This window comes from Pelodiscus sinensis, chromosome 15, assembly GCF_049634645.1.
Source record: "Pelodiscus sinensis isolate JC-2024 chromosome 15, ASM4963464v1, whole genome shotgun sequence".
In the NCBI taxonomy this organism is placed as follows: domain Eukaryota; kingdom Metazoa; phylum Chordata; order Testudines; family Trionychidae; genus Pelodiscus; species Pelodiscus sinensis.
In genome coordinates this window covers 33,623,271-33,649,960 of record NC_134725.1, presented here as the reverse complement: position 1 = coordinate 33,649,960, position 26,690 = coordinate 33,623,271, and the positions used below count along the sequence as shown (strand labels likewise).

General features: G+C 40.4%; 1 protein-coding gene across 11 annotated transcripts in view; it reads left to right on the top strand.

Moving 5' to 3' along the window:
- Positions 1-23,514, top strand: part of CLIP1 (CAP-Gly domain containing linker protein 1) — a 135,705-nt gene extending 112,191 nt beyond the window's left edge. For all 11 annotated transcript variants that reach the window (XM_075898663.1, XM_075898662.1, XM_075898665.1 and 8 more), the window contains 7 exons: positions 1,086-1,206; positions 6,254-6,306; positions 11,083-11,200; positions 11,672-11,831; positions 12,632-12,681; positions 19,673-19,794; positions 21,709-23,514. In XM_075898663.1, coding sequence (XP_075754778.1) covers positions 1,086-1,206; positions 6,254-6,306; positions 11,083-11,200; positions 11,672-11,831; positions 12,632-12,681; positions 19,673-19,794; positions 21,709-21,931 — 847 coding nt within the window. In that variant the 3' untranslated portion in view covers positions 21,932-23,514. The remainder of the gene's footprint in view (positions 1-1,085; positions 1,207-6,253; positions 6,307-11,082; positions 11,201-11,671; positions 11,832-12,631; positions 12,682-19,672; positions 19,795-21,708) is intronic.
- Positions 23,515-26,690: the final 3,176 nt, after the last annotated feature.

The following is a 26,690-nucleotide window of genomic DNA, read 5'->3' as shown; positions in this document are numbered from 1 at the left end:
AGGAATTGTGTGCATTAACGGAAACATTTTAATGTTGCTTGATACAAAGTTCATTATATAATATAAATACTTTTGTTTTAAATTTTAATTTGTTGGGTTTCCTGTTTTGTGAATCTTGTTACATAAATGTTTCCCACTGTGGGCACATAAGCCATAGGTCATCATAACAACATTTTAGTATTCTAGTCAGAGTTCAGCTGTGAAATTTTGGCGCACATGGCCATCGAGTTTCCCTTTAAGAAAGCAGAATACCATGGTAAATAATTGCTTAGATGAAATAAAATGCAACTTTTTTTTAAAGATCCTGCCGATTTCTGTAGGAACTTGTTAAATGACATATTCCATGAATATGCAACAGGCTTTTGGGTTTTTTAAATATAGCAGTTAAAATAGCTTCCCCCAAAATTATCCATAGCAATATGATTTAATTAAACTTGAATATCCTAATCTGTGTTTTGCTATTGATATTTTATTTTGTGCATTTTACTGTAAAACAGTGAAAATAGACTAGATCTTTACATCTTGGCTCACCTAACATTGGAGTTTTTCAGTGTTTGGGTTTGCTAGCCATTCCATAGAGTTTCCTTGATTATATTAGTTTTATAAACATTTCTGTTTACATTAGTTTTGGTTAAAAACTCTACTGGTTTGGGGAACAGAGGGGAGTAGAATGCTAGAACCACCCATCTCATCTAACATGAATAACATATTTCAAACAACTATTATACCATGTTTCAAACACATATAATACAATAAATTAAGCATATTTCTAAATTTGAGGATTTTCAAACTGTTGAAGTTGTGTAGAATTGACAGTGTCACTCTCTGAATAGACTTTACCTTGCACTGGTATTAGATGCATTTAAAGGAAGGGAAGTAATTTTGTGTTGTGTTCCCACTGCTCTCTCTCTTTTCAGGGTTAAAGTGAGCAGTGTGCATTTAAGGTGTAGATTGTTACCTTTATTATAGATCCTATTAGACACGTGACTAGATGTATTTTTCCAAGCTGTGAAGCTGATTCTCTCCCACAGTCTTTTCTTGCCTGTCTTGTTCCTATGGTAACCATGCACTCCCTGTCCTTGCAGAGAAGCGCTGAGGCTGGCGGCTGCTCAGAAGTCCCAACAGCTCACAGCCCTGCAAGAGGAGAACGTTAAACTTGCTGAGGAGCTGGGAAGGAGCAGGGAGGAAGTCACAACTCATCAGAAGGTAGGATGGCTAACACACTTACTATGCAGTGCTTAGAGGATGCTGCAGTTTGTTTAATCCATATTATTTCTGCTGATACGTGTTACCCTGTTATACATGTTTGTGATTTAAAGGAATAGTTCATTTCAATAATATATTCATACATTTGTAACCACCTCCATTAAACGGCTAGAATCATTGGATGATGGAGGATAGTATGTCCCATAAAGAGAGCTGTCCATTTGAAGACTTCAGGCAAGTGTGAATTAAATGTTAGCCCTCTATATCCAAGGATCTACTAAAAAGACTCTAGAGGGAGTATTTCTGTTTTCCAAACAGCTCTCTTTTCATATGCTTTCCCGTTATGAAGAGAAAGCATGGTTTTTGTTAAAAACCTATCTGTACAGAGAATATTTTAAGGTGGCGGCTTGCCAAATACTGTTCAAAACCCCTTTACCAAACTCTGTAAAAATGGTGGTCGAAATGTGCATATGTGCATGTTTTAACTTCAGTATTGTATGTAAAGGGTGAATATTAGAGGACTGGAGTTGGTGTAAGGTTTTCTGGTGGCAGTGTAAAGTCTGTAACGCTCTACTACCTTGTGTGTCAATAGAATCTTAAAATATATTATTTGTTCATAGAGCTGATTGCAAGGTCACTTCTAAATCTTTTTTTTAAGTGACTTAGAGGACACTTCATTTCACATAAAATTATTCTGGTTATTTTAGAAATAACCAGACGTACAACCATTTAAATCATTTTTCAAAGTTTTGCATTTGAACTGTCACCATGCCTTTTGACAATGGTACGTGTCATTCTAGGGAGCGATGTGCAATGTAAAAATTAAATCTGAGCAGTATGTGTGCCACTGTCAAACACATGTCGCCATTGCTTACAGCATGTGCCTTTTTGTGACAACACTTAATGTGTTCTGTGTTTCCAGACTTTATTGGACATTTCCCTTCCAGCCCTGCTGCAGAACCTCATGTTCCATCAAGATTTGAAAGGGCAGACTTTTCCCAAGCACCTCTTAGAGCTGAAGCCTGAGTAATCTCTGTATCCTCCTGGGTGCTATGATGGGAGTAGTACATGGAATCCTTCCCCCTGTAGAGTGCCCTGAAAGATGATTGAGGCATGTCCCTGATGTGCAGACTTGCAGCCTTCACCTGAGTTGTGGTGTGATAATAGGGTCCTGTTTTCTTAAACAACCAACATGAGCTTTTTTTTTTTTTTTTCCTTTCAAATTATATCTGAGTCTTTGCAGCCAGGGCAGCTTCTTTCTTCAGACCAGCCACAACTGGAAAAGGCTTCCTCAGCAGCATGGCCATTTGATGAGTCAAATCTTGCCTTTAGCACATGGTATGGTCCAAGTAACCAGGGAGGTCCAAAGAAGAAGGCTGCCATAGCCCATGTAGTTCCTGGACTGTCTTCTCAGGGAGATAATAGATGTCTGGATCTTAGTTGTGGATCTGCCAGCCTTGGCTCTCCCCACTCTGTTCCCCCTCACACATGCTCTTTGACAGCCCGAAGCCCCTGTGGAGCTGTGCTGTGTTGCACAGAGGAATGGACCTCCTCCTGCCAGGGTCCTCTGATCTTGCCATCCTTCACCATGGAAATTTTACCAGTTGCATAGCTTTCTACTCATGATTGAAGGGCAGAGTTTGCCCCAAGAGTCTAGTACCAAATAATCTTCCAAGAACATGGAGGAAAAACAGCTTAAATGTTTACAGTAGCCATTCATAACACATGAAATTCTCCTTGGAGAGGAAGAAATTTTAGTAGTAATCTGAGATTTTGAAACACTGAAATGCTGGGTTTGCTCCATCTACCAGTGACTACATTGTTGCAAATCATGTAATTCACAGTGCCCATTGGAATATTGAGGAAATGACCCCAGGGTAATCCTGTTGTGACACAAAGGAGCAAGTGCCATGGAAAATGCTAATCCTAGTGTCACAGCTCTTATTTGGTTAGCTCCAGGTTGTGTAATATGCAAGACTTCTGCTTAACAAAACTTCTGTCTAAGTAGTTATGTCTAAATCTGAAATCCAAGAAGAACCTTGTTCTCCTTGCAACTCGGAGTCTCATAATGAAATAGCTGTGAAGTCCACTTTCATTTTGCAAGGATTCTAGCTCCAGAAACTCACAATCCCACCACCTTGTACTATTGCTTGGCCAGTGAAACCAGCATGTAGGTCTCGATTTAGAAATGCTTAGGATAGGTCTCTGCCTTTCTCTCCCTATCGAGGTTCTAATGAAACTGCTCCAGAGCCTCTGTAAGAGGCTGTATACAGTTCATCTTGGCGTGAGAGTGCAATTGACTGAATGAGCACATCAAGATAAGAGCTCCTATCTTTTCAGTCCACATGGAACACAAGCATAAGTAGAAAAGCCCTCAGAATGAACATTGTAATGTGAACATTTACAATGCAGAAAGAATTTTAATATATAGCATTGCTACATTAGATACGTTTTAGAATACAAAGTAAAGTTCTGTCTTAACTGGAAGAAACTGTTTTCATATAGAGTTGCCCATAAACCCAGTCTATCTCCTTGTAAAGTAGGTATTAGAAAAATAATAAAAGAACCTAAATATAGCAATTTTTGCTCTTTGATTTTTGTGCCTTTTAAAAATACAGTAAGGCAGGTATCAAGCATATGTTGCAAGTATTTTGAGCAGTCACTATGGTAACTATATAAATTCTAGCAAGAATGTTAGTCAACTGGGTTAGTGAATCTGTGGACACATGACTCATTTTGCAAAATTAATGAATACAGTGTCATTAATGATTTATCCTGACAGCTAAAGGTTAAAGTGACTTATGCTTCTGACAGTGAGGGGGTTTCATCTATATTGATCCATAAATAATTAGCTATTTGTAATTAGCTAAAGGATTCCCAGTCAGGGGCATACCGAACTTTGAGAGCTTTTCTGGCTTGCAGTGTTTTTATGTTGGTGTTGCCAGACCAATGCATGAATTTTAACACCAGTGGAGAGACTGTGGAAAGATCTATTGATCTGGCTTATCCATCCCCTTCTGACTCTGCTCAGTAAGGTAGGTGTCATCTGCTTAAGACCAACTTCTTTAAAAATGTGCAGTGGATCAGATTATTGGAAAGAGAATGACCTGAGTGGGAGGAAAAAAGGATGTGTCATGACCCTGGCCTCAAACCTGCTACCGCCACTAGAGTTCTCACTTTAAATTTTACCTCAGATCACCCCTTTCCCCTCTGCTTCCTTGTTACAAGCATACTGTCCACAGGAGCAAGGGGAACTTCTATACACCCATGGAACCACTCCAAAGAGAGCTGAGCTGACAGCATGGTGGCAGTGTGCCTTGGGGGGGAAAAGCTGCACATTTGGGGGCCATTGTGACTGTGACTGGGGCAAGGTGGCTTTCAGGGATTTTCAGTCTGAGGAGAATAGAGAGGAAACTTGAGTTAAACAGTGAAAGTTAGACCACCCCGGGGAAACCTAAGCAAATGGCTGCTGGATTATGTTGCTTGATATTGTCAGGTTAATGCTGCTGACCTGTGGGAGCTGCAGATGATGCCTACTGATGAAGGAAAGCCGGTTGAATACCTCTCTCTCTCTCTCTCCTCTTCTCCCCCCCCCCCCAAAAAAAAAATGCAGCCAAATGAGTGTGATGTTCAGGTATTTTACCTGAGAATGAGAGAAGGATGCAGAAGAGGGCAGAGGATTTTTTTTAAATATCTGTAACGAGAAAAGTGACCAGCTGAGTCAATGTTGGACTCTGTTCTCCTATGTCCAGAATCTGAGGCCTGTGTGGGGAGATAGATTCTGTATTATAGACTCAGTATGCAGTCCCCTACCAGTTTGAGCTCTGGTTAAATACAGAGTGTTTTAAGGACACTGTTTCTTTCAGGGCTTTCAAATTAAACTTTTCTCCCTTCAGAACTTCACCATTTCCTCTTAGTTTCTACAGAAGCACAGAATTCAAAGAATAGCCTGCTAGTGTGTAGGAGGCAGACAGCAAACCCTCAAAAGCAGGGCTGTGCTTTGTTCTGTCAGTTGAAATTGCTATTTTTGACTTCCAGCATGCTTGCAGGAATATGATGGCACATAATCCAAAGCTCCCTGCTATTGTAAGGCCATTTAGCAGGGTCTTGCATAGCTGCTGGCTCTGCCATGTGATGAGTCTCTTATAGAAGATTTTGTTATCTTCTGAGCCTTCAATGCAGTAGCTATACTTCTCTCTCTTGGCTCTAACTAGTGATGTTCAAATGAGTACCTAAGGAAAGTCATGTAAAGTTATACCCCAGAAACAAAGAACAATTGTCCTAAATTAGGAAGCCTTATAGTACTAGAGGACAGGCAATGAAAATTAACATCCATGTGACCTGGACTTGTCCTCAGACCTGAGGACAACAGACAGACCTTCACTTCCACTGCAATTTACTTTGCTCTGGAAGCCCAATGTGAGCAATGTCTTTGGGCACCCTTATGTGCCAATGACATTCCCAGGAGAATTTAACTAGATGATATTCCACATCTGGTCTGCGCTGCACATTGAATAATGGTTATTAGGTGTAAAACAAGGGTTCACGGAAGAACTTCATCAGCCTGAAAGTGACCTAGTTGCTGTCTTTCTAATAGTCTCATGTAATTCTTATATCTTCTCCATTGATCACTGCTTTCACACTGTTCATATTAACAATTTTTCCTGATACCATGTTTAGCTAAGGGGTTGCCAGTTCACATCACCCATCATTGGTGGAGTAGGTGATGTATTAACATAAAGGGGCCTGAACTCTTGCAAATTAGTTGTGCCTTTTGGCACTCGTTGACCCAGGCCACTGAAAACTATAGACCGATATCTGTGCAGTGTGTCCTGGTTATGCCTACAAGTGCTAGCTAACATCCCTATTCATTTAAAAAGCTGTGATTCATATTTATGTTGCCCTTGAAGAAAGCTAATTACTTTTGCCAAAAATGTTCCATGCTTCAGTTAGCCTCTGCAGATGTGGAGAAACTAGAATTTGTTAAATGGAACAAACCATTTGATTCTTGGTGTATTCATTCTTGCTCTTGATGTTTGTGTTTTAGCTGGAAGAGGAGAGATCTGTACTCAATAACCAGTTGTTAGAGATGAAAAAGAGGTAAGCTTTCCCAGATGTCCAAAAGCTTCAGAGGGTTAGCCCAGTTAGTCTGTAACTGGAAAAACTTAAAGAATAGTTTAGAAGCACCTTAAAGACTAACAAAACATGCAATGGTATCATGAGCTTTCCTGGGTACAACCCACTTCTTCAGATGAATGGAGTATGTAAAAGTCCATTCATCTGAAGAAGTGGGTTGTACCCAGGAAAGCTCATACCACCATCTGCATGTTTTGTTAGTCTCTAAGATGCTTCTAAACTATTCCTTGTTTAAGTTTTTCCAGGTGTTTGTGTGTTCAGGTATTCAGTTCTATGGAAACCATAACAAAATGTAATATAAAACTAGCAGTAAGGAAGAAAAAAGCCACATTTTTCTCATCTTCCAGTAATGAAATGGACTGGGACTGTTGCACAGTTTGCCTTTGAAATAATTTTGCATATTGAATATTAAAAATATATACACACACAAAATATTTTTGTTTTTAACACTAAAAGTAGGGTGAAAATGTGATTTACTTAATATTAGGACACTCAGCAAAACTTAATGTAATATTTCCCAGCTTCTGTTGTTCAGTTTACTGACTCCCACCTTTCACTGATACTAAATTCTTCTAATTTCAGTAACCAAATTGTTTAGTGATATTTAGTCTTTGCTGGAATATTAGATTGCTTACACATCTTATAAGGGCAAACAAGGCAACACTCATCTCTTTCAGTGCTGTTTTCATATATTAGGAGATTGTTCTGGGTTGCTGGAACTCCTCCATTCACTTGATATTTTTTCCAAAGTACAAACTTTACTCTGGTCCCAATTTAATGTAGTGTTTGTAAAGGAAGACTAGAAAGGTCACGTGGATACCATCATGTGAGCTATACATAGGAACAGCTGTAGATTTTTCTTGGGGAAATTTATGATGTTTGGGGAAGGATCCTACTCATCACAAAATTGATTCTTCTGGCTAATAGAGGGACCTATAAGCTGAACTCTCAGATAAAACAGTAGAATTACATTTTTGGTAACTTTAGTGGCAAATATTAGATGCACACACATGGTGTTGTTTGATGTTTTCTCCCTCCCTTCCTTAGACTTTCAGGATGCAGAAGCTGAGACTTATTTTTATTTTAATTTGGCCAAATATCCAACTAGGAGCAGTTTTCCCCCACCTTCCTTCACTCATGGGAATTCCTTTTAGTAATGAACTATCTAGGAAATATTCCAGTCAGGAATGGAAAATGTTTGATATTTATTAATTTGAAGCTAAGAGGGGATTCGATGTTACTTCAGCTCATTAGATTCATTGTGGATTGCTAACTGTCTTACTGTCTTTGAGCTTGCGCTATTTATCAATACTCATTTCACTCCTCTCTCTTCCCTTTCCAACCCTTGCTTCCTTTGCTATATCTGTGTGTCTTTAATGGTAAGACTCAAGAAAGTCTATCCACGTTACAATAAATAATTTTTTTTTAAGTAAAGTTGTACATATTTTTGGCTGCCTTTTGTCCCTTAGTGTCTTGCTTCTGTTTTGTAAAACACTCAGCAGTATATATATTTCTATTTTTTTACAACAACAAACTTCAGTGCAATGTTAGTTCTTTACTGTACTTTGCATTTCTCTCCCATGTTTCTAACGTGGTTCTTGTTATCTTGCATTTTTAAAGCTTGCCCAGTAACACTTTAAGGTACTTGCTTCATTATTGAAGTTTCTTATTTTTGTAGTAAGGGAAGAATCTGGGTACCTTCATGTGAAAAGGAATCTATAGCCCACATGATTTTTATATACCACAGAATGCAATTTAACTTCTTATACAGATATGTTCTTTATAGCACTTGGAATTGTCTAATACAATCCAACATTAATGTGTTACCTAAACTATTCAAGACTTATTGGTAAATAAACATTTGTGGGATGAAATGAATGTTGTACCCATTTTAATTGCAGATAACCATGAATATTTCCACTTGCTTTCTCTTGCAAGTCATTATATAAAACTAATTCCAACGCACCATGCATCCATCAAATTTAAATAACTCTAATACTATTCCATATTTCAGAAGCTATTGAACATCAGAATATTAGATGAGAGGATTATGTGGTGACACTAATAGGTGATTGTGATTCAAATCTAAGTGAAAACATGCCTACAGTATCTGTAGGAATTCCTGTCTTCATTTTTAGAATGCCAGAATAGACCATGACATTCCAAAATTTTCTTCCCAAAGACACTGTCTTCTAAGTGATAAGGCAATGTACATGAAGAGGATTTTTATCTCCTCCTCTTTCTTCTCCTTTATTCTACTCCCCTCTTCTTTCTCCCTTGTGTTTTGTAGAATATCTAGAATTATACACACAAATATAGTTCTTATGAATGCATGCAATTTTCTCCTCTTTTACATATCAGATCTTCCCAGTGCTCACATTATACCTCCCCCTTTTACCAGTGCTAATAAATGGTCGGCCATCTAGTCTTTTACTGGTTTTTATATAACACATTTATGTGACACTTTGAAATCAAGATCTGACAAAGTAGGAATTTTGCACAGTATTTTCATACAAGCTTTTGATGCAAGTCTGCAAGGGCTCCCATCTTCTCTTCCACCACTGCTTTCCAGTGAAAGACAAACCCCATAATACTGGGATCCCTGTACATGAAGGGTTTGGAAGCAGCCACTCCATAACCTATTTTCCCTTCTTTCAAGTATCCTGTGTGCTCAGGACTCATTGATTTTTGGAAGGGGGTAGAGGGTGGCAGAAGAACTATGCAACACGTCCTTGGCCTTCCCCTCCTATTCCCTATAACCATAGATTTCTCTGCAGACCTTGTTTTGTCTATATGGTCTTAGTTTGCAAAGTGTCCCCAATTCAGCAAAGCATCAGCATGTGTTTAATGTAGAACAGTGAATAATCCCATTAAAAGCCTGTGATATTGCTCACATGCTTAACTTTAAGCATATTCTTGAGTGATTTGCTGAATTAGAGCCCCGTGAAAGCACCCAAGGGAAGACTTGGTAAATGCATTTTGTTAATGAAAACATAGGTTTGTATTAGTAGGAGAGATTCTGCACTCAACAGTTAAATGTCATATTCCCCTGATATGTACTTCCATTTTAAAAACAGGAACCTGAATGTTGTGAGTTGTGTACATCACTCTCCGTAAACCCCAGATTCTCCACTTACTGCTTCCATTCATGAGTATAAGCATAATCTTAACAATGAAAGAATTACTTGTACTGTCATTGTTGCCTGAGTTTTCTCTTAATCCTAAATCACTGAGAGTACTGTATGTCATGGGCTGAATATCAGGGGTCTCACTGACTGTAGATATCACGGATCTCCAACATGGGCCTATAAATTATCCTATGTCAAGTGTGCATTGTTCTTTAAGGACATTTGAGTTTCATTTGATTACTTGACTTAACAATCATGATATTCAGTCTCCTTGAAGAATCTGTTCCTTCATGCTTAAGTACTCCTTCTGCTAAATTAGGCATTCAGTCTGTGTGTGTGTGAGAGAGAAAAGACAGTTAAGATCTTGGAAAAGATGGCATTGATTTTCAAAATAGAGGTGCCCAACTTTAGGCTCTTAAATCCACATTTAGACATCTAGGAAAGTGGTTTGATTTTCAAAATCTTGATGTTCCTATTGAAGATCAGTGGAAGCAGAGGCAGCATCCATGCTTTTGAAAACCAACCCACTTTTTTGTAGGTTCTTAAATGTGGGTGCAGTATATAATTTTGAACCCTCAGTTTTGAAAATTATGGATTGTCATAAAATTTGTTACTTTCTAAACTAAAGGGTATGTTAAAGCAGTAGCCCTTAGAGCATACATTCCCGTTATGAGAGTACATGAACTCATTGGGACACTTATGAGTATTATGATACAAGACTTTGTAATATCCCTTAACATTTTGGAATGTTCATATTCTGGGACATTCTTTTGCCTTGCTATTGAGGAGATAAAACTATTTCCTGTGTGCTCCATCCATGCAGTCAATCAGTAACGCTCTGAGACCTCATTACTGCAGGGTTAATAATAAAAAATGGTGACCAAATTGTATCATTATGCATCATCTGCTAACCCACTAGCCTACTACTTAAGTCATTTACTCAACGCATGAAAACAAATAGGAGTGGAGTGTTTTTCAGACCATCTACTCATTTATGAACTACGCAGTTTGCCATGTTCAGGTTTTCTTTTTTAAAAGTCTACTTCTGCATAGTAAAAGAACAAATTCTAAATGGACTTCTGCTAAGACAGTAGCTATTGTTAAGGCCCAATAGTTCTTGAAATATATTTCTATTTAGACATGACAAACTTGAAATAAATAAGTGAGGACCAGCTGATATTTCCACCATCTATGCTTTGCATGACAATTGTATAATGAGCTTTGCATGAACTTTTTGTTGCTTGTTAATAGTTATTCCAAGAAGTACCACAACTATGAAATTAGGATTTTGTGGATCATTCTGTGCAACACATTTTTTATTCTATATCTCCCCAATCTAACTTTTTTCTTTAAATTCAAATGGATGCAATGATATACAGATTCTGGCATGTATCTACATAGGTAATTTTTTTCTTTGTTTCCACAGTAGTAAAATCCAGAATGATTTTGCAAATATAAACTTAGTGAAATACAGAACTGAAATATGCTTAAGAATTTCTAATGATAGCCTAATATTAAATTAAATCTGAGACCTATTTGTCTTGGCTGATTTAAGCAGCATTAACTGAATAACTCTTCAGATGATTTCTGGAACTCTTGGCTTTCTTTTTAGAGAAACCATATTAAAAAAAGAAGTAGATGAAGAGAGAGCTTCTTTACAGAAATCCATCAGTGTTACTAGTGCCTTGATCACAGAGAAAGATGAAGAACTGGAAAAACTCAGAAATGAGGTATTTTTTAGAATCATAGTCCTTAAACTATAAGGTATCACTGGCTTTTCAAAATTGTTTTTATTAATAAATTCTGGAAATACAGATTTTTCGAAAACTGCTCCCTAAAGTTGAGCTTCTAAATCATTCCTGATGTGTTCAAATAGGTCTCTGATAGTAAAGAGAAGCTCAACAGGTATTGGCTTCCAGAAAGGTTGTGGGTGCTCTCAACACTTCTGAAACTTAAGTTGCTAGTTTACATAGATGCCTAAATAAGGATATAAATTCATGCTTTGAGCACTCACTTTTGAACAGCTTGTTGCTATTTCTGTCTTTTTTTTTTCTTTTTTTTTTTTTTCAAATCAAAGAAGGTTTTGAACTTCACTTGTGTTTGTCATATTTTTACTGGCATTTATTCTACTTTGATAACATTCTCTTGATGGTTTTGGTTTTAGTCCAAACTGTATAAGCATTCCCAATTAATTATTGCAGATCACAGTGCTCCGTGGAGAAAATGCCTCTGCAAAAACCTTGCAGTCCGTAGTTCAGTCATTGGAGTCTGATAAGTTGAAACTTGAGCAAAAGGTGAAGAACCTGGAGCAGAAACTCAGTGAGACCAAGAAACAGCCTTCTTCTATAACTAGCTCCTCAGGTAACCTATAGGCTGCCCATTTGCTGTTTAAGTGCTCTCTCAGTCTATTTGAACATTTTTGTACCTTTACTGTTAACTGATCAATATTGTATACCTGTAAACCTGATCATTAGCAAGAGTCTTAATATAGTCACCTTTTTCACTTAAGGTGGCTTTATAATTGTTTAATAGTCACTCGTAAAACTTTAAATGAAGGAAATGGGACTAAATTCAAATCTTAATCTAAGACTTTTGATGTCAGTAGTTGCTCCCATATACATTAGTGATGAATTTGACTTAACATATGTATGTGAATCCATTTCAAATTTGTATCCTTATAAATAGTATATTTTTCCTGTGCACAAAAGCATTTCTTAGTGAATTCATTATAACTCCTGAAAACCTGTTCTCGCAGCATGAAAAGAAATTAGACCTGGTCGCAGCACAGAACTGGGAGCCAGGACCTTATGATTTCTAATCCAGATTTTGTGTGGACTCGCTAGCCTTTTTCCAAATCACTTAAAATTTCTGCCTCAATTCTCCCTCTGTAGAATGGAGAGAATACTTGCCTCATAGGGAATTTATAAGGATTAGTCATTGCTTGTATATCACTTTGAACATGTAATATATGATATTGAAAGTATGGTGTAACATACCAGTGGTAAATGTCAGCAGTATGAATATATTGATTGTCTCTACTGATTGATTTAGAAATATATGGATGTAAAGTTCTCAGAAGGTAGAAAACTTATGTGGATTTGGTTTGCTATTGTGTTTTATATATTGCAAGATTTTTACATCTCACTTTTTTTCTTTAAAAGGTGACAATGCTGCTAATCCACTCCATGAAGAAAAAGCAAAGGAGAATCAGGTATTGAATCTGAATAAACAGCCTTCTAAAGTAGTAACATACCATTAGCAACCTGGTCCTAAGTAAAATGTCTTCCCAAAGATAAGTCTCAGAGGAGTAGCCATATTAATCTGTATCTGCAAAAACATTGAGGAGTCCTGTGGCACCCTGAAGACTAACAGATTTATTTGGGCATCTGCTTTTGTGGGTAAAACCCACTTGATAAAATGAATTGGATTGCAAATTACTGAGGCATGGGCACAGACACAAGAAGGAAGTTACTTATCTGGGGTAGAACCAGTGTTAATGAGGCCAATTCTGTCAGAGTAGATTTGACTCACTCCTAGCAGCTGATGGGGAAGTGTGAAAACCAAGAGATGAAAAATCGCCTTTCTAGTGAGAGAACCAATCTAAATCCTTAGTTCTAATTTGAGGATATTACATTTGCAAATGAATTACAGATCTGTTGTTTATCTTTGTAGTCTGGTTTTAAAGTTTTTATCTTATTCATGCTACTTTTAAAACCACTACTGAATATTCAGGGAGGTTAGCGTTCCCCTACTGGTTTATATATGTTGCCTTTCTTGATGCCTGATTTGTGTCCATTTATCCTTTGGCACAGAGGCAATCTGATCTGTCCAATGTACATGGCAGAGGGACATTGTTGACACATGATGGCATATATCACATTAATAAATAAACAGGTGGATTAATCCCTAATGTTGTGGCTTAGGTGATTAGGTCCTGTGATGGTGTCACTTGTATAGATAAGTAGACAGAATTTCAAAGAGCTTGCAAATAAGGTTTGCATCCTACAAAACAACTAGCGTCACATCTAGTACTTGCTACTTCTGACTAGTAAGAGCCAGAATTATACTATATAGCAAAGATCTGTCCTTAATTCAATAAAATATACCATATATTAAGATCAGAGTTTGGTATCTGCAATACTCCAAAAAAATCTGGTTAAAAGAACCTTTGTCTGTCTTACCGTAAGCCACTAACACTGATGTAAATTTTATTTGAAATGGAATCATGCAAATATCCTGACTCCCCCTACATGCAGTCTGATTTCCCCTCCAACCCAGAGAGGACTGCAATTTGGACTGCAACAAGTGAGTTAGGACATCCCAAACAAACTCCCCCCTGCTTCCGCCTCGCTGCACAGATTCCAGCAACTCCCCTTCTCCCTCCCTACTCCCCAAGACCAGCTGAGGGCTAGGATAAAATCCTGTTTCTCAAACTTGCAGGAACCAGCAATCTAGCTGGGAGTCAGGACACAGGTCAACTTCCCAACCCCTCCCCCACCTCACCCCAAGACACACAGCACAAACTCTCCATTTCCATCTCACCCAGGCCAACATCCATCCACTCCCTATCCCCCCACTTGTCCATGCAGTCAGCTTCTCCCCTTTCCCCCACACACACTTTTCTCACCCCAGAAGGCTTGAGGAGAGTGAGTTTCTGCCTCTCCCTCCTCGCACAGGTGGCACTCTCCAACCTCCCCTCCATCTCCCCACCAGTCAATTATTCACTCAATCCTCCTTCTCTCCCCCAAACTCTTCTACCCTATAATGCTACCCCCAGCCACTTACTCCCTCCTTCCTTCCCCCTTATCTCCCCTCCATACGTACTCTCTGAGCTCCTCTGTTTGAAGCAGGCAGTCGACCCTCTTCCTGCTGATCAGCTGAGCTCCCTACCTATGCAGGAGCTCTGAGCATCTGCATGGGGCTCATTAAAGGGCTGCACATCCACAATAGCTTACAGGGAACTTAGTTGGCAACACACCAGCCCTGCCTCTTCAACAGCCAAGAACCCCCCAGGGCAGGGCTCCAGCTGCCACTCCCCCAGTGCAGGGGGTGAGTGTCTGCCTCCACTACCCCCTTCAGCTCTGCAGCATAGCACGTGACAGCATATATCACATTAGTAGATGTTCAGCTGGATAAGCCCTTGATAGTCTAGCTTATGTGTTTAGGTGCTGGTAGGTTTCCTCAGCTCTTATCCCCTAGCACCATGGTCCCCAACACGGTGCCGCCTGCGGGGGCATTTATGTGCGCTCATGCCGGCGTTTTAAAATTACTCACATTCACCCCTGCTTAAAGCAGGGTTGGCAGCCTGGGGCCCACGAGGGAGCCAGACGTGGCACTTTGGAGGCTTGAGCCCCACTCCCACCGCAGCAGGCAGCTCGCGCAGACGCTTCAGTGACTGGAGCAAACCCCACACTGGTCAGGTCCGGCTGTGAGGCAGCAACACCCCCATCTCCCAATGCAAAACAGCCGTGGCGGGGCCCTTTGTGGTGCAGGAGCTGCGAGCCAGCAGGGGAGGGTCCCTCATGGCTGCTTCTGCACCCTCCCCCTCTCCCCCCTCCCCCCCCCCCCCGCACAAGCCCATTGGCCGGACCGGGACAATGGCAGCTGCAGGAACCTACAAATCCCCAAGCTCATGGCCAGGCAGGTCCTGTGGGAGAAACAGGAGAGCAGCGCATCTTGCTGGTAAGTGTCCAGCTACTCCCACTCCGATATCTTCACCCACAGAGCTCTCCTCCCAGACCCTGCACCCCAATCCCCTGCCCTGAGGCACAATCCAAACCCCTGGCCTGACTCCCCACCCCCAGTAAAATGTCTGGTATTTTCAGTTTCTCAGCTGGAAAGCCACTTGGGACATTCTTCCCCTGCTATGTGGAAGGGAGTATGAAATTTAAAGGTGCCATGATTTTTTTGGGGGGGAGGGGTGCTTTTTTGCTCAACATTTGGACATTCCCCCCCTTATTAATGCAGAATTTTGTTTAAAAATGAATTACAATATAATTAAAATAAAAGTTATCCCATTAAATTTTCTATCAAATTTACCCTATTCACATTTAATATGAAAATAGCCTTCAATTTCACATTTGACACCTTTTTTTGTTGGCGCCCACCACACTCTTCTGAAAACATGAATGTGCTATTGGCCACAAAAAGGTTGGGGACCACTGCCCTAGCAGCATGGATAACTGGTATGAATCAGAAGGCATTGCCTTCCCAAACTGCCAAGCGTGGCCTGCCCACACTCCACCCCCTGCCTCAATATGGCTCCAGTGGTGCCCAGGGGCATCATCCACACTGAGGCTGGGACTGCGTGCTACCCTCCCTTCCTTCCCCATGGGCCTCTGTAGGGCAGGCTTGATTCTTGAAGGAGGCAGAGTCTCTAGTGGAAGTGGCAGGACTGAGGGGTTGCCTCCCTTAGTCCTATGTTCACCCACTACTGCCTAGTATTCCTAGCTACATACACCTTGGCTGAATTGGCCACATTAACACTGGTCTTACACTAGATAAGTAACTCCCTTTTATTATACGTGTGTATCTATATATCCCTGCCTCTGTAATTTCCACTCCAGTTCATCTGATGAAAGTTTATGCCCAAATAAATCTGTTAGTAGTTAGGGAACCACAGGACTCCTCATTATTTCCCCACAGATAGGATCTAGCAAACTATCTAAATAGAATCAATTCCATGCTATCCTAACACCTGATCCTGATCCTCATATGAAGAATTCTCAAATGATGGAGGTTATGAATGGCAGAGGGTAAAGAATGAGGCAGGTGTGGTAGTGGCCTTGGAAATGTGTAGCCAAATAGAAACCAGAGGAAAAAAGGTAGAGGCAGAAGAACAGGATACTTTTAGGCAAGTTGAGGGACCCAGAAAGAATCCAGACCCTCTGGCTGGTTGCAGGCCACAGCAACTGACCACCACCCCTCCCAACCAGTTCTCAGATGGCTGATTGACATGCTTAGGTGAGAGGTGCTGCCAGAAGGATTGTAGCTTAAGCACACTTAGGTGATGTTAAATACCGTTTCATTAAATAGTCAATTTACCTCACAAATTCTTATTGGTTACTCTACTAATCTATAGTCTCCGGGGGTGGAGCCAGCAGCCAGTGCACTTCAGCCCCACTTCCAAGGAGCCTGTATCAGAGGCAGCAGGGTGTGGTGGCAGCAGCCCCTGTCCAGAGGTGGCTTCCCATTTGGTTCCTATACACTTTAAATGCAGAGCCGCAGCAGGGGTGGGTGCTGGACCAGGTTCAAGCCAGAACTGAGCCAGGCTGCTGGCCAGCCCACTAAAAAAATTACTAGCAAGTGAGGAAGGAATTTCGTGTAGTCTATAACATTAATTAATAAGCTTTTGCTTATCAATTAATGCTAATTGGATAATTGACAATACTATTGCATCCCTACAGTTGATCAAGGAAGATGTTTCTGATGGACCAGATTAATGATACATCCAGATTAAAAGGGTCAGTTAAAAGCTAGGGCCAGAATTTTCAACCTAAACCTTTAATCCAATGAGAATTGTGCTGCTTGCTACCTCAGAAAAGCAAGTACCCGTTCTCAGGTTCATGCAGTTGAAAAGATTGGTCTTGGCTTAACCTAACTACAGAATTTTACTCAAACTGGAGGGAGGGGGAAATTGATTAGGTACAGTGCAATATTCTTGGTAAAATGCTTACTTAAAAATTTACACAAATGATATTATTACGTTAGCTAAGCAACCTGTCAAGTTGTCTGTGCTACTTAACATGCTATCCAGTTGCCATCCGTGAGAATAGATGCTCAGGAAACACAAAATAACATGCAAAATCATGAAACAATTTCACCTGTTTAATGAAGAGTAGAATGTAACACATTTATTTGGTTAACAGTCTTGAAATGGGAAATACCAATCTGTTTCATAGTAGCATAGTGTGTATATAGATACACTGGTAACATTCTAACTGCTGGTTTCTTTTTCTGGGTTTTTCTCCTCATGCCCCTTGCTTTCATTTGCTGCTGGCAACATTTTCTTCCAATCAGCATATGGTTTGTTTCTGCTTTCTATACTTTATTTGCTGCATTAATTTCCCGTGTATTGCTTAGCTCACTTAACTGCTTTCTATTCAGCTATGGGAAAACACATGGGCCTTTATCAGAAAACTGTAAATGTCTGCAATCTGGTCTGGGGGGTCAGATTACCTTTGGGGATCACAAGTTTAGAGAGAATGCCTACCCTGTATGATTCTGTTGCCCCCTTAAGGACCATTCGCCTGTTATACCCATGGTGCATTACTAATAAGGCAATTTTAAAGAAAAAGATGAAATTTTGATATACTGTATTCAGCCAAGCTACATAATTCTTATCAATCTTTAATTTATTCTTTAAAATGTATTAAAAGAATTGGATGTTAGATATCGAGTAACTTAATTGTGTAACCACATCAAAATTTAGTAGCATTCCCATGGAGAAGTCTCTGAGTGGCGAGCCCCATTGGACAGAGACGCAGGAGGAGCAGTAGCTCTGTGGGGCCAGTGCTCATTGGGAACCAACTTAAAAGCTGGCTGCCCACATGTATCGGTTCCCAGCTGCACACAACTCCCCCCACCTCCACATGCTGCTGCCTCAGAGGGAGAAGCTCTCTGGGAGCTGATACACACAGGCATCCTGCTTGAAAGCTGGCTTCCTATATGTACAGAGGCTGAAGCTGGGGGAAGGAGGGTCAGGTGATTCTGCAGGATCCGGTGCTCGTGGTGAACTGGCTTAAGCGCCAGCTCCCAATGGGCACCCGCTCCCGTCTCTCTGCTCTTGCTGCCTCTGATACAGAGGCAGAAGGGAGCTAGGGAATGCATATAGTCAATAGGATTAACCAGTAGTGCCAGGATTATCAGTTAATCAGGTAGTCAACTACACAATGACATAGAATCATAGGACTGGAAGGGACCTCGAGAGGTCATAGAGTCCAGCCCCCCGCCCTCAAGGCAGGACCAAGCTCTGTCTACACCATCCCTGACAGATGTCTATCTAACCTGTTCTTAAATATCTCCAGAGAGGGAGATTCCACCACCTCCCTTGGCAATTTATTCCAATATTTGACCACCCTGACAGTTAGGAATTTTTTCCTAATGTCCAATCTAAACCTCCCCTGCTGCACTTTAAGCCCATTACTCCTTGTCCTGTCCTCAGAAACCAAGAGGAACAAATTTTCTCCTTCCTCCTTGTGACACCCTTTTAGATATTTGAAAACCGCTATCATGTCCCCCCTTAATCTTCTTTTTTCCAAACTAAACAAGCCCAGTTCATGAAGCCTGGCTTCATAGGTCATGTTCTCTAGACCTTTAATCATTCTTAAAAGACATCTCTAAAAGAAATTCATATAAATTGTTTGAGTAGCTATTCCCCTGTCCTCAATATGTTGGTCTGAGCACAGATGAATGCTAATAGATATAGCATTAATCGCTCAAGCTATTACATAATTAGGAGCTAATTACAGTTCCATTTAATAGAGGGATGAATAAGGATGTGTTGGGTGGTTTGCTGCATGGGAATGGAAAAACAAATGCCATTCGTATTCCATTATGTTTGTGGTCAAAGAAAATCTTGCTTCTATCTACATGTGAGATTATCAGATATGGAATAGTGTCCTGTTCTGATCCAGTTTACTTTTGTACATTGTCAGTTTGTTCCTTGCCTCACAGATTTTGAGATAAAACTGGAAACTGATATTCTGTTTTAGCCATAGAACAGATAAAGCATGGCATCTCTTGAGCTGCTCTCCTGCCCCTGTCAGTACATGTTACACATTCTGGAGGGGATTGATCTAGGAACCAAACCTTTTGGGACTTTGCTATAATTGGCAGAAAAAACATCTGATGTGGTAATAGTTCTGTGATGAGCACACTCATCTATTGGACCTATAATCATGTTTCTAACCAGCCAGCAGTTTTGGTGGAAAAATTGTTGCTCACCAGAATTCACGTGACTCAGAGATGCTTGAAATATTTTTCTTGGTTTGAAAGTTCTTCATCCCTACTTCTTTGTAGCATGACTGTTTTAATGGTAAAAGCTAACAGCTTCTTTCTGTGACATTCAAACAACATTTCTGTTCTGTATAGTAGCGATATGCTACAGTATAACTTTTGCTGATGCTTTTTTGTAGCACTTCTTAAGGCTTTGGAATGTCTTTTTGTTCTTAATATGTCACTCTTTGTTCTAAATCTGCCAGATTGACTTCCTGAATTCAGTAATAGTGGATCTTCAAAGGAAAAACGAAGAATTAAAGCTAAAGGTGGAAATGATGTCTGAAGCTGCTCTCAATGGCAATGAAGAAATAAATAATTATGACAGGTATTAATATTAAAGGGAAGCTGTTTGGTTTGTGTTCTGCTGATTCCGCTATAAATCACTTCTGTCGGATAATGCAGCTGCAGCAGGCCAGCCTGACTGACAGCAGAAGTACAAATGTGATTTGCCCACGTCTCTCAGTGACTGGATCCACACTTTCTGATCCATCTCTAACTTCTAGCACTGGGGTGCGCAATAATTTTTGATTGGGGGGAGGTGCACTTAAAGATTTTTGGAAAGTGGTCGAGGGCTACACTCTTCCATATTAATGGAGGAGGTGCAGGGTCTGGGATGGAGGCTGACTGCAGAGGAGAGCTTGGGATAAAGGATTGTGGTGCAGGAAGGAGTGGGATCTAGGAGGGAGTTGGGGTGAAGAAGGTAGTTGTAACCTAGAGCAGGGGACTGAATTGCAGGGGTTTGGAGTGTGACCTAGGGAAGTAGGGTATTGGGTGCCAGATCGGGGAGAGGGTAAGGGTACAGGAGGGGGGCCGAGAATCTAAGTATGTTGTAGGGATGTTAAATATCAGTTAATTGAATAATCACTTAATCTCATGAATTCTTGTCAGTTAGTCGGCTATTCTATAGTCCCCAGGCAGCCCGTGTCTGGGGCAGGAAGAGTCCGAGCTCCTGGACCCAGCATGAGCCATTACTGAGCTGGGCTGCTTGCCTGGCTTCTAGTACACTTTAAATGCAGAGATGCAGTAGGGGTAGGTCCAAGATCCAATGCAAACCAGGACTGAGCTGGGCTGCTGGCCAGCCTGCTAAAAATGTACTGACTGGAGGTGGGAGCGGGGAATGTGTGTAGGCTTTAACAACCTATAAGCTTTTGCTTATCAGTTAATTTACTACACTATTACATCCCTAGTATGTTGAGTGGTGGGAGGTGAGGGAAGGGAGGAGCTGGTGTGCCAGAGGCAGGTTCTGCCCAGGAGACTTACCAGACAGCAGCCCACCCAACCAGCCTGCCTCCCTGCAGAGCTAAATGCTCGCAGAGCATAAAACATTTCTCTGCCTGCCTGCCTGCCTGCCCCATGCTTGCACAGGCTGCAGGGCCATGTGCTTGTGTGAAAGTAACTGAGTTAGAGAGAAGGGAGGTTCGGTGCTTTGTTGCTTCCTGTCGTTCAAACAGACAACTTCCATTGGCCGGTTTCTGGCCAGAAACCGGACAATGGGATTGTGCTGGGGAGGGGAGCAGTGCCTGAAGCTTTCCTCCTCCAGGATCACAGTTCTGAAAAAGAATGGCCTGGCAGCCACTTTTCTGAGTGGTCTGTGGGGCAAGCAAGGGAGCTTGCCTGAGGCTCCCCACTGCATTCACAGACCAGACCCGGTGGGTCAGATCTAGCCTTTGGTCCATATTTTGTCCAGACCTGTTCTAGTGCAAGCTGTTTCTCTGCAGCTCTGAAATGAACATCAGCAGATCTTAGTTATCAATTACCAGCAGTTAGCCTGGCCCACTAACATAAAGAAAACATCCTTTACTTCTACAACCTGATATGTGAGTGCCAATGTGGAGAACCAGTCCAGACAAAAAGAATTCAACATTACTTGAAATAATTATGGTGTCATAGCCCCCTGTATCAATGAAAAAATAAACTATTTTTGTCAGTTCACAGAAATGCCTTTGAAATAGTGGGTTTGTATTTGTATAGATTAAAAAATACAATGAATAATGAGTTTAATGGCTACAGTGGATGATGTTGTCACCATGTGAGGAATCTGAGTGACAGGAAAGCAGGGATTTGCTCCTTTTTAAAAAATTTTGCTGCTTGTGATCTTTTAAAATGTCTTAATTTTAAAAATATTGTTGTAAACTTGTCTACCAACAACACTTTTATGTTATTGGTTTATAATGTCTCTTGGGATTGTTCTCCTTTAAGAGACTATTCGGCTTAACCTATACCAATTTTCATCTTACAGTGAGGATGAAAACCAGTTAAAGAAAAAACCTCGCCTCTTCTGTGATATTTGTGACTGCTTTGATCTCCATGAAACTGAAGATTGTCCAACTCAGGCACAGACATCAGATGACCCTCCTCATTCGACTCATCATGGCAGCAGAAAAGAAGAGCGCCCCTATTGTGAAATCTGTGAGGTGTTCGGGCACTGGACAACCAGTTGTAATGATGATGAGACCTACTAATGCAATACAAGGCCAGGAAGACACACTTTATTTGTATGCACTAATTGGACAGTTTATCCCACCAGCATTTGTGTGTACAGACATCAGGAAGAGAGACAATGATTCTTGACACATAACATCCTCAGTTTCTTCAAACCTATAGATATTTTAATCTTCCATTCATAAATATCTTATTCCCCCTTAATAAACTAAAGTGAAGTATAAATAAATTATTTAGTAATGACTTTTTGCCATTTATTCCCAATTTCTGGGCTTGAACCATTTCTAACAAGAAATGTCCCCTATGCTACTAAATTTATCTATAGGAAAAAATTCTAGAAACAAATTATAGGAACAAAGCATTATAGTTATGTTATAGCTTATTTAAATACCTTAAAATTATGCTGTTAATTTTCATATTTGCACTAAGATTTTAAGGCTGCATTTGTATATTTAGATTTTTTTAAGCTTTTGACACTGGAATGAGTTGAGAAATATTTCATCTTGATTTTCTTCTACTCATTAACTATTTTGCTGTGCTCTTGATCAAAGAACATGAGTTCTGTGCACTACCTAAATATACGTAGTGCCTTTCTTTCTATTGGACTACAGTCTGAAATTTATGAAATCATGAAGCAGGTAAGAAAACATAAGCTACTGTGGGGAATTTTTAAAAACCTGTATGATGTGCACACTTAACTATCATTTGTGACATCATTTTTTTATTATTTCACCTATATAATGTGTGTGTGTATATATACATATATATTAAAAATTATATTTTGGAAAAAAGGTTTCTCATTCACAATTTTAAATTTTCTTAGAACTCATCAAAAATTTGTTTGAGATAAACAGTACAACGTAACTACTTCATTTGCTGACTTAAAATGTAAAACCACCTCAGTATTGGGAGATATTTATTACTGTGTTTCCTGTGGAAAAAAATCTTCCAGCAAATGTGTGTCCTCTAGGAAGTTTTCAGTCAAGTCCATAGGGAATGAAGCATTTATGCTAATTATTTCATTATATGTTTTCCCTGGTTTTTGTTTTGTTTTCAGATGAATGTAAAATGGAAAATTCAAACTTCAATAATTGTGAATTTTCTTATAAGAAAAAACATAAAAAGGAATGAAGAAGTGAAACTATCAGAATGCAACATGGTCTTATACTAATGTTCAGATGTACCTTATTACACAGATATTTAAATTAATTTCAGAGGGGCTACTCATAGTAAGAAAACATTCAGCATGAGCAAGGGTGGATCCATCAGGCCCTAAATAATTTATTCAGATGGCTTAAATCTATCTTCTTCAAATGTCTTTTAGCGTATGTAAAAAAAATAAAAATAAAAAAACCTGCATCTTCCCTGCTATATTGCTATTGTACAATATACAGTATCTGGGTTTACTCTTTTATATAACTGTTCATGTATTTTTTTTGCTCAAGATCGTCAACCAAGTGTCTGGTACATGAAATAAAATACATCTTTGGTAATCATTTTAAATTTGGGGTAATGAATGTATTATAGTAATAGGAACAACAGCAGGGAAATCAATTAAAGAAATGTGTACTGTATCTCCTTTAATAAATGATTATTCTCTTGTCATCTTTGTCTTGCATTCTTGCTATTTCTCAGAAAATGTACAGGGGCACTTACTTAGAAATAAAAAAGAAATAGATAAATGGAAGAGTTCTTCCAGTGGCACGGAATGATGGGTAATGTTTCTAGAGCCCTGACCAAATCCCACAGGGAAAGACCCCATCCTTTCTGGACTGTGTGGGATTATTCTACAAGGAGGGAAACTGGGGTAAGAAAATTTCCATTTGGATTGTTGGAGCCCCAAATGTGTACTAGAACCTATTTATTTTTAATGTAGACAGGCTATGTGAGATTTGCTTATCTTTCACGGAAGATAGGTTTTGGAATGTCAGTAGATAGCAGTGAAGCTTTTTGATTTACTGATCAAAACTTAAGCTTTCTACAAAAAATTGCAAACTACAAATTTAATAGAAACATTTATTATATAGATTTTAAATTTCAGTGAAATTGACTGCAGTGGATTTAAACACTAGCACAGTGGTTAGCAGCGCCCTGGCCGCATGTGGCCTACTGAGACTCCACCTGCAGCTTGTGAACCCTCTATCTGCCCCCTCCCTCGTGGGGGTGTCTCACTCTGGGGCACTGGAGCCCCACGCTGGCTGTTCCAGCTCTGGGCAGGAGCGGGATGCAGCATGAATCAGATGATGTGGTGCTCCAAAAGTGCTGGGAGGGTGGGAGAATAGTAGGGCCCACTGAACTGGATAGCCACTCATGCAGCCCATTCACTCTTCTTGGTTGCCCATTGCTGCTGTAGCAAATGCTGTATGTGTAAAATACATGTCACATTAGACCCCTGCATGAGGGCTTGTAGGCACTACTGTCCTCCTCCTAGTTGTATTTAATTAATAATTATTTGTGTCTTGACAGATCTGCACACTCTAAGGCACCTCCTCATCGGTTTCATCAGGGTCACTTGTCTATTTCACATAAGGGAGGTTTGAAAGTTGTTGCACTATTGCTAAACATTCACCACGGATTATGGATATGAAAGGGTAAAGGAGTACACTGTTAAAAGAAGCATGCCCTCTCTCGTCCTATTTCAGAGGCAGCAGTGGGAGCTCCTCATGAGCACCAGCTTCTGGGAAGTTCCTTACCCGCCCTCCAATGCTGCTGCAGAGGCAACAGTACCACGGTGCATGGGAGCCAGCATGTATCAGCTGCTTTGGCACACCCCACTGCCTCTGACATGGAGTAGTGAGGGGAGGGGCAGGGGGACAGATGGGAGCTGGTGCACATGGAAGCTGGCTTTTCAGTTGGCTTCACACAAGCTTGCTGCCTCTGATACAGAGCTTGTGTTGTTGCAGAAGGAAACTGTCATGAAAACAACTCCCTGTTGTCAGGAAGCTTCACTCTAGAATACAGCAGGATTGTAAAACATGCTTGTCATGGCTCCTTCCCCACTCTGGCATGATAAATGCAGAAGTGGGGGCCAGCAAGTGTACCCCAAAGCCTTATCTACCAGGCTTTGGTATAAAACTTCCCCAAAAATCTTAAAAACCTAGATTTTGGGAATAAAACTTCCGCTGCCACCACCCAAATGTTGATAACGAGATTAGGGGAAAGATCATTTGGGAAATCTCACCCCATTATAAAAATCAGGACACACAAGTAACCAATGCCAGGTTAATAAAAAGAAAAGAGAACTTTTATTATTACAACAATATTCATGTTGCAAGCATAAGGATGAGATGGAAAGGCGACAAAATATACTCATGGAGAAACTCCATGGGCCTAGAGCTTAGTTACAAAGAAAAGCCAAAACATCTTTTAAACAGTGCCAGATCTCAGATCCCATACCCAACCCTTAAAACAATAAAGCCTAATGAAACTACTTAAACATTACCCTACTTACAGAAAATGAAGAATTGTTTCTTGGAGAGAAAGACCTGCTTGTCCCTCTATGTAGCTGCAGAGGACTCTCAGAGACAAAAGGGAGAAAGGAAAGAACCCAAAATCCTTTGTCCCAGTTTGAAAATCCCACCTACATTCCTACTGGTCACTCCACCTGGCTAGGTGTAGTTAACCCCTTAATCCCCAGGCTGCTGGCTAACCCTCATAATTATGACAATGCTGTCCTGTTGTATTTTTACCTGCTGAACTTTTGGATAGTAACGAACCTGGACAGAATGGGGAGATGCAGTAAGACTCAGCAGAGAGACCTTAGGTAGAGGGATGCATGAAGAAGCCTGCTTGAGCAGGAATTGTCAGAAGGCATAGAGAGCAATGACACTCAGACTGAGGCTTGAGTCTCACATGTGACTTGATGTTTCACCTTCAGCTCATGTTAAAATGCTGTGTAATTTAACTAAACAATAAGAATGTTTACTATGTTAATAACCAATTGTAGTTGATAAAATATTTGGTCAGTCATTTTGCTATGAATTATAATACAAAAATGATACGTGAATTCACACTACTGTGGCTCCCTTAGGTAATGCTGACCACTAATTTGGCTCCTGAACCACTGATTTCAGAGTATCACTGACTTATAGCCCGGTGATGGGCATCTTAAGTTAGGGAGTGGGCCACAGGAGTGGCCCTCCATCTCAGTGGGCCACAAGACTGTTGTATCCATGATGGTTTCCCAAGTTAAGATAGTTTTGCTAACTGTGCTTACATACCTAGAATTTGCAGTGTGCCGACTGAACCCTAGCAGTGCTCTGACAGGATACAGAGGGACTGCATGGCTTCTACAGTCACTGTTGTGTGCAATCAGCACATGCCTCACTTCATGTGGTTGTTACTTCAGTAATACAAATTGTGTGTGGGGGGGGGAACTGCACAGATGGAAACGAGTAGACTCTGGCAACCCTGTATCTGGACAAAGGTAAACAAAATGTCTTGCAGGCTACATACAGAACTCTGACGGATCACCGGTTGCCCAATGCTGCTATAGCATCTCTAGCATCCTACAATACTTTTCAGAAAGTGCGTCCTCAGGAAGTGGCATGTCATAAGGAAAGGGGCAGTTAAGAGCTACCACCAGTGTTTTCAAAAGTGGAGGTTAGTGTTAGGCCCTTAATCTAACTGGGTATGTCTACGCTACCACCCTAGTTCGAAGTAGGGTGGTTAATGTAGTCATTTGACGTTGCAAATGAAGCCTGGGATTTAAATATCCCGGGCTTCATTTGCATCTTGCCGGGCGCCGCCATTTTTAAATCCCCGTTAGTGCGGACTCCG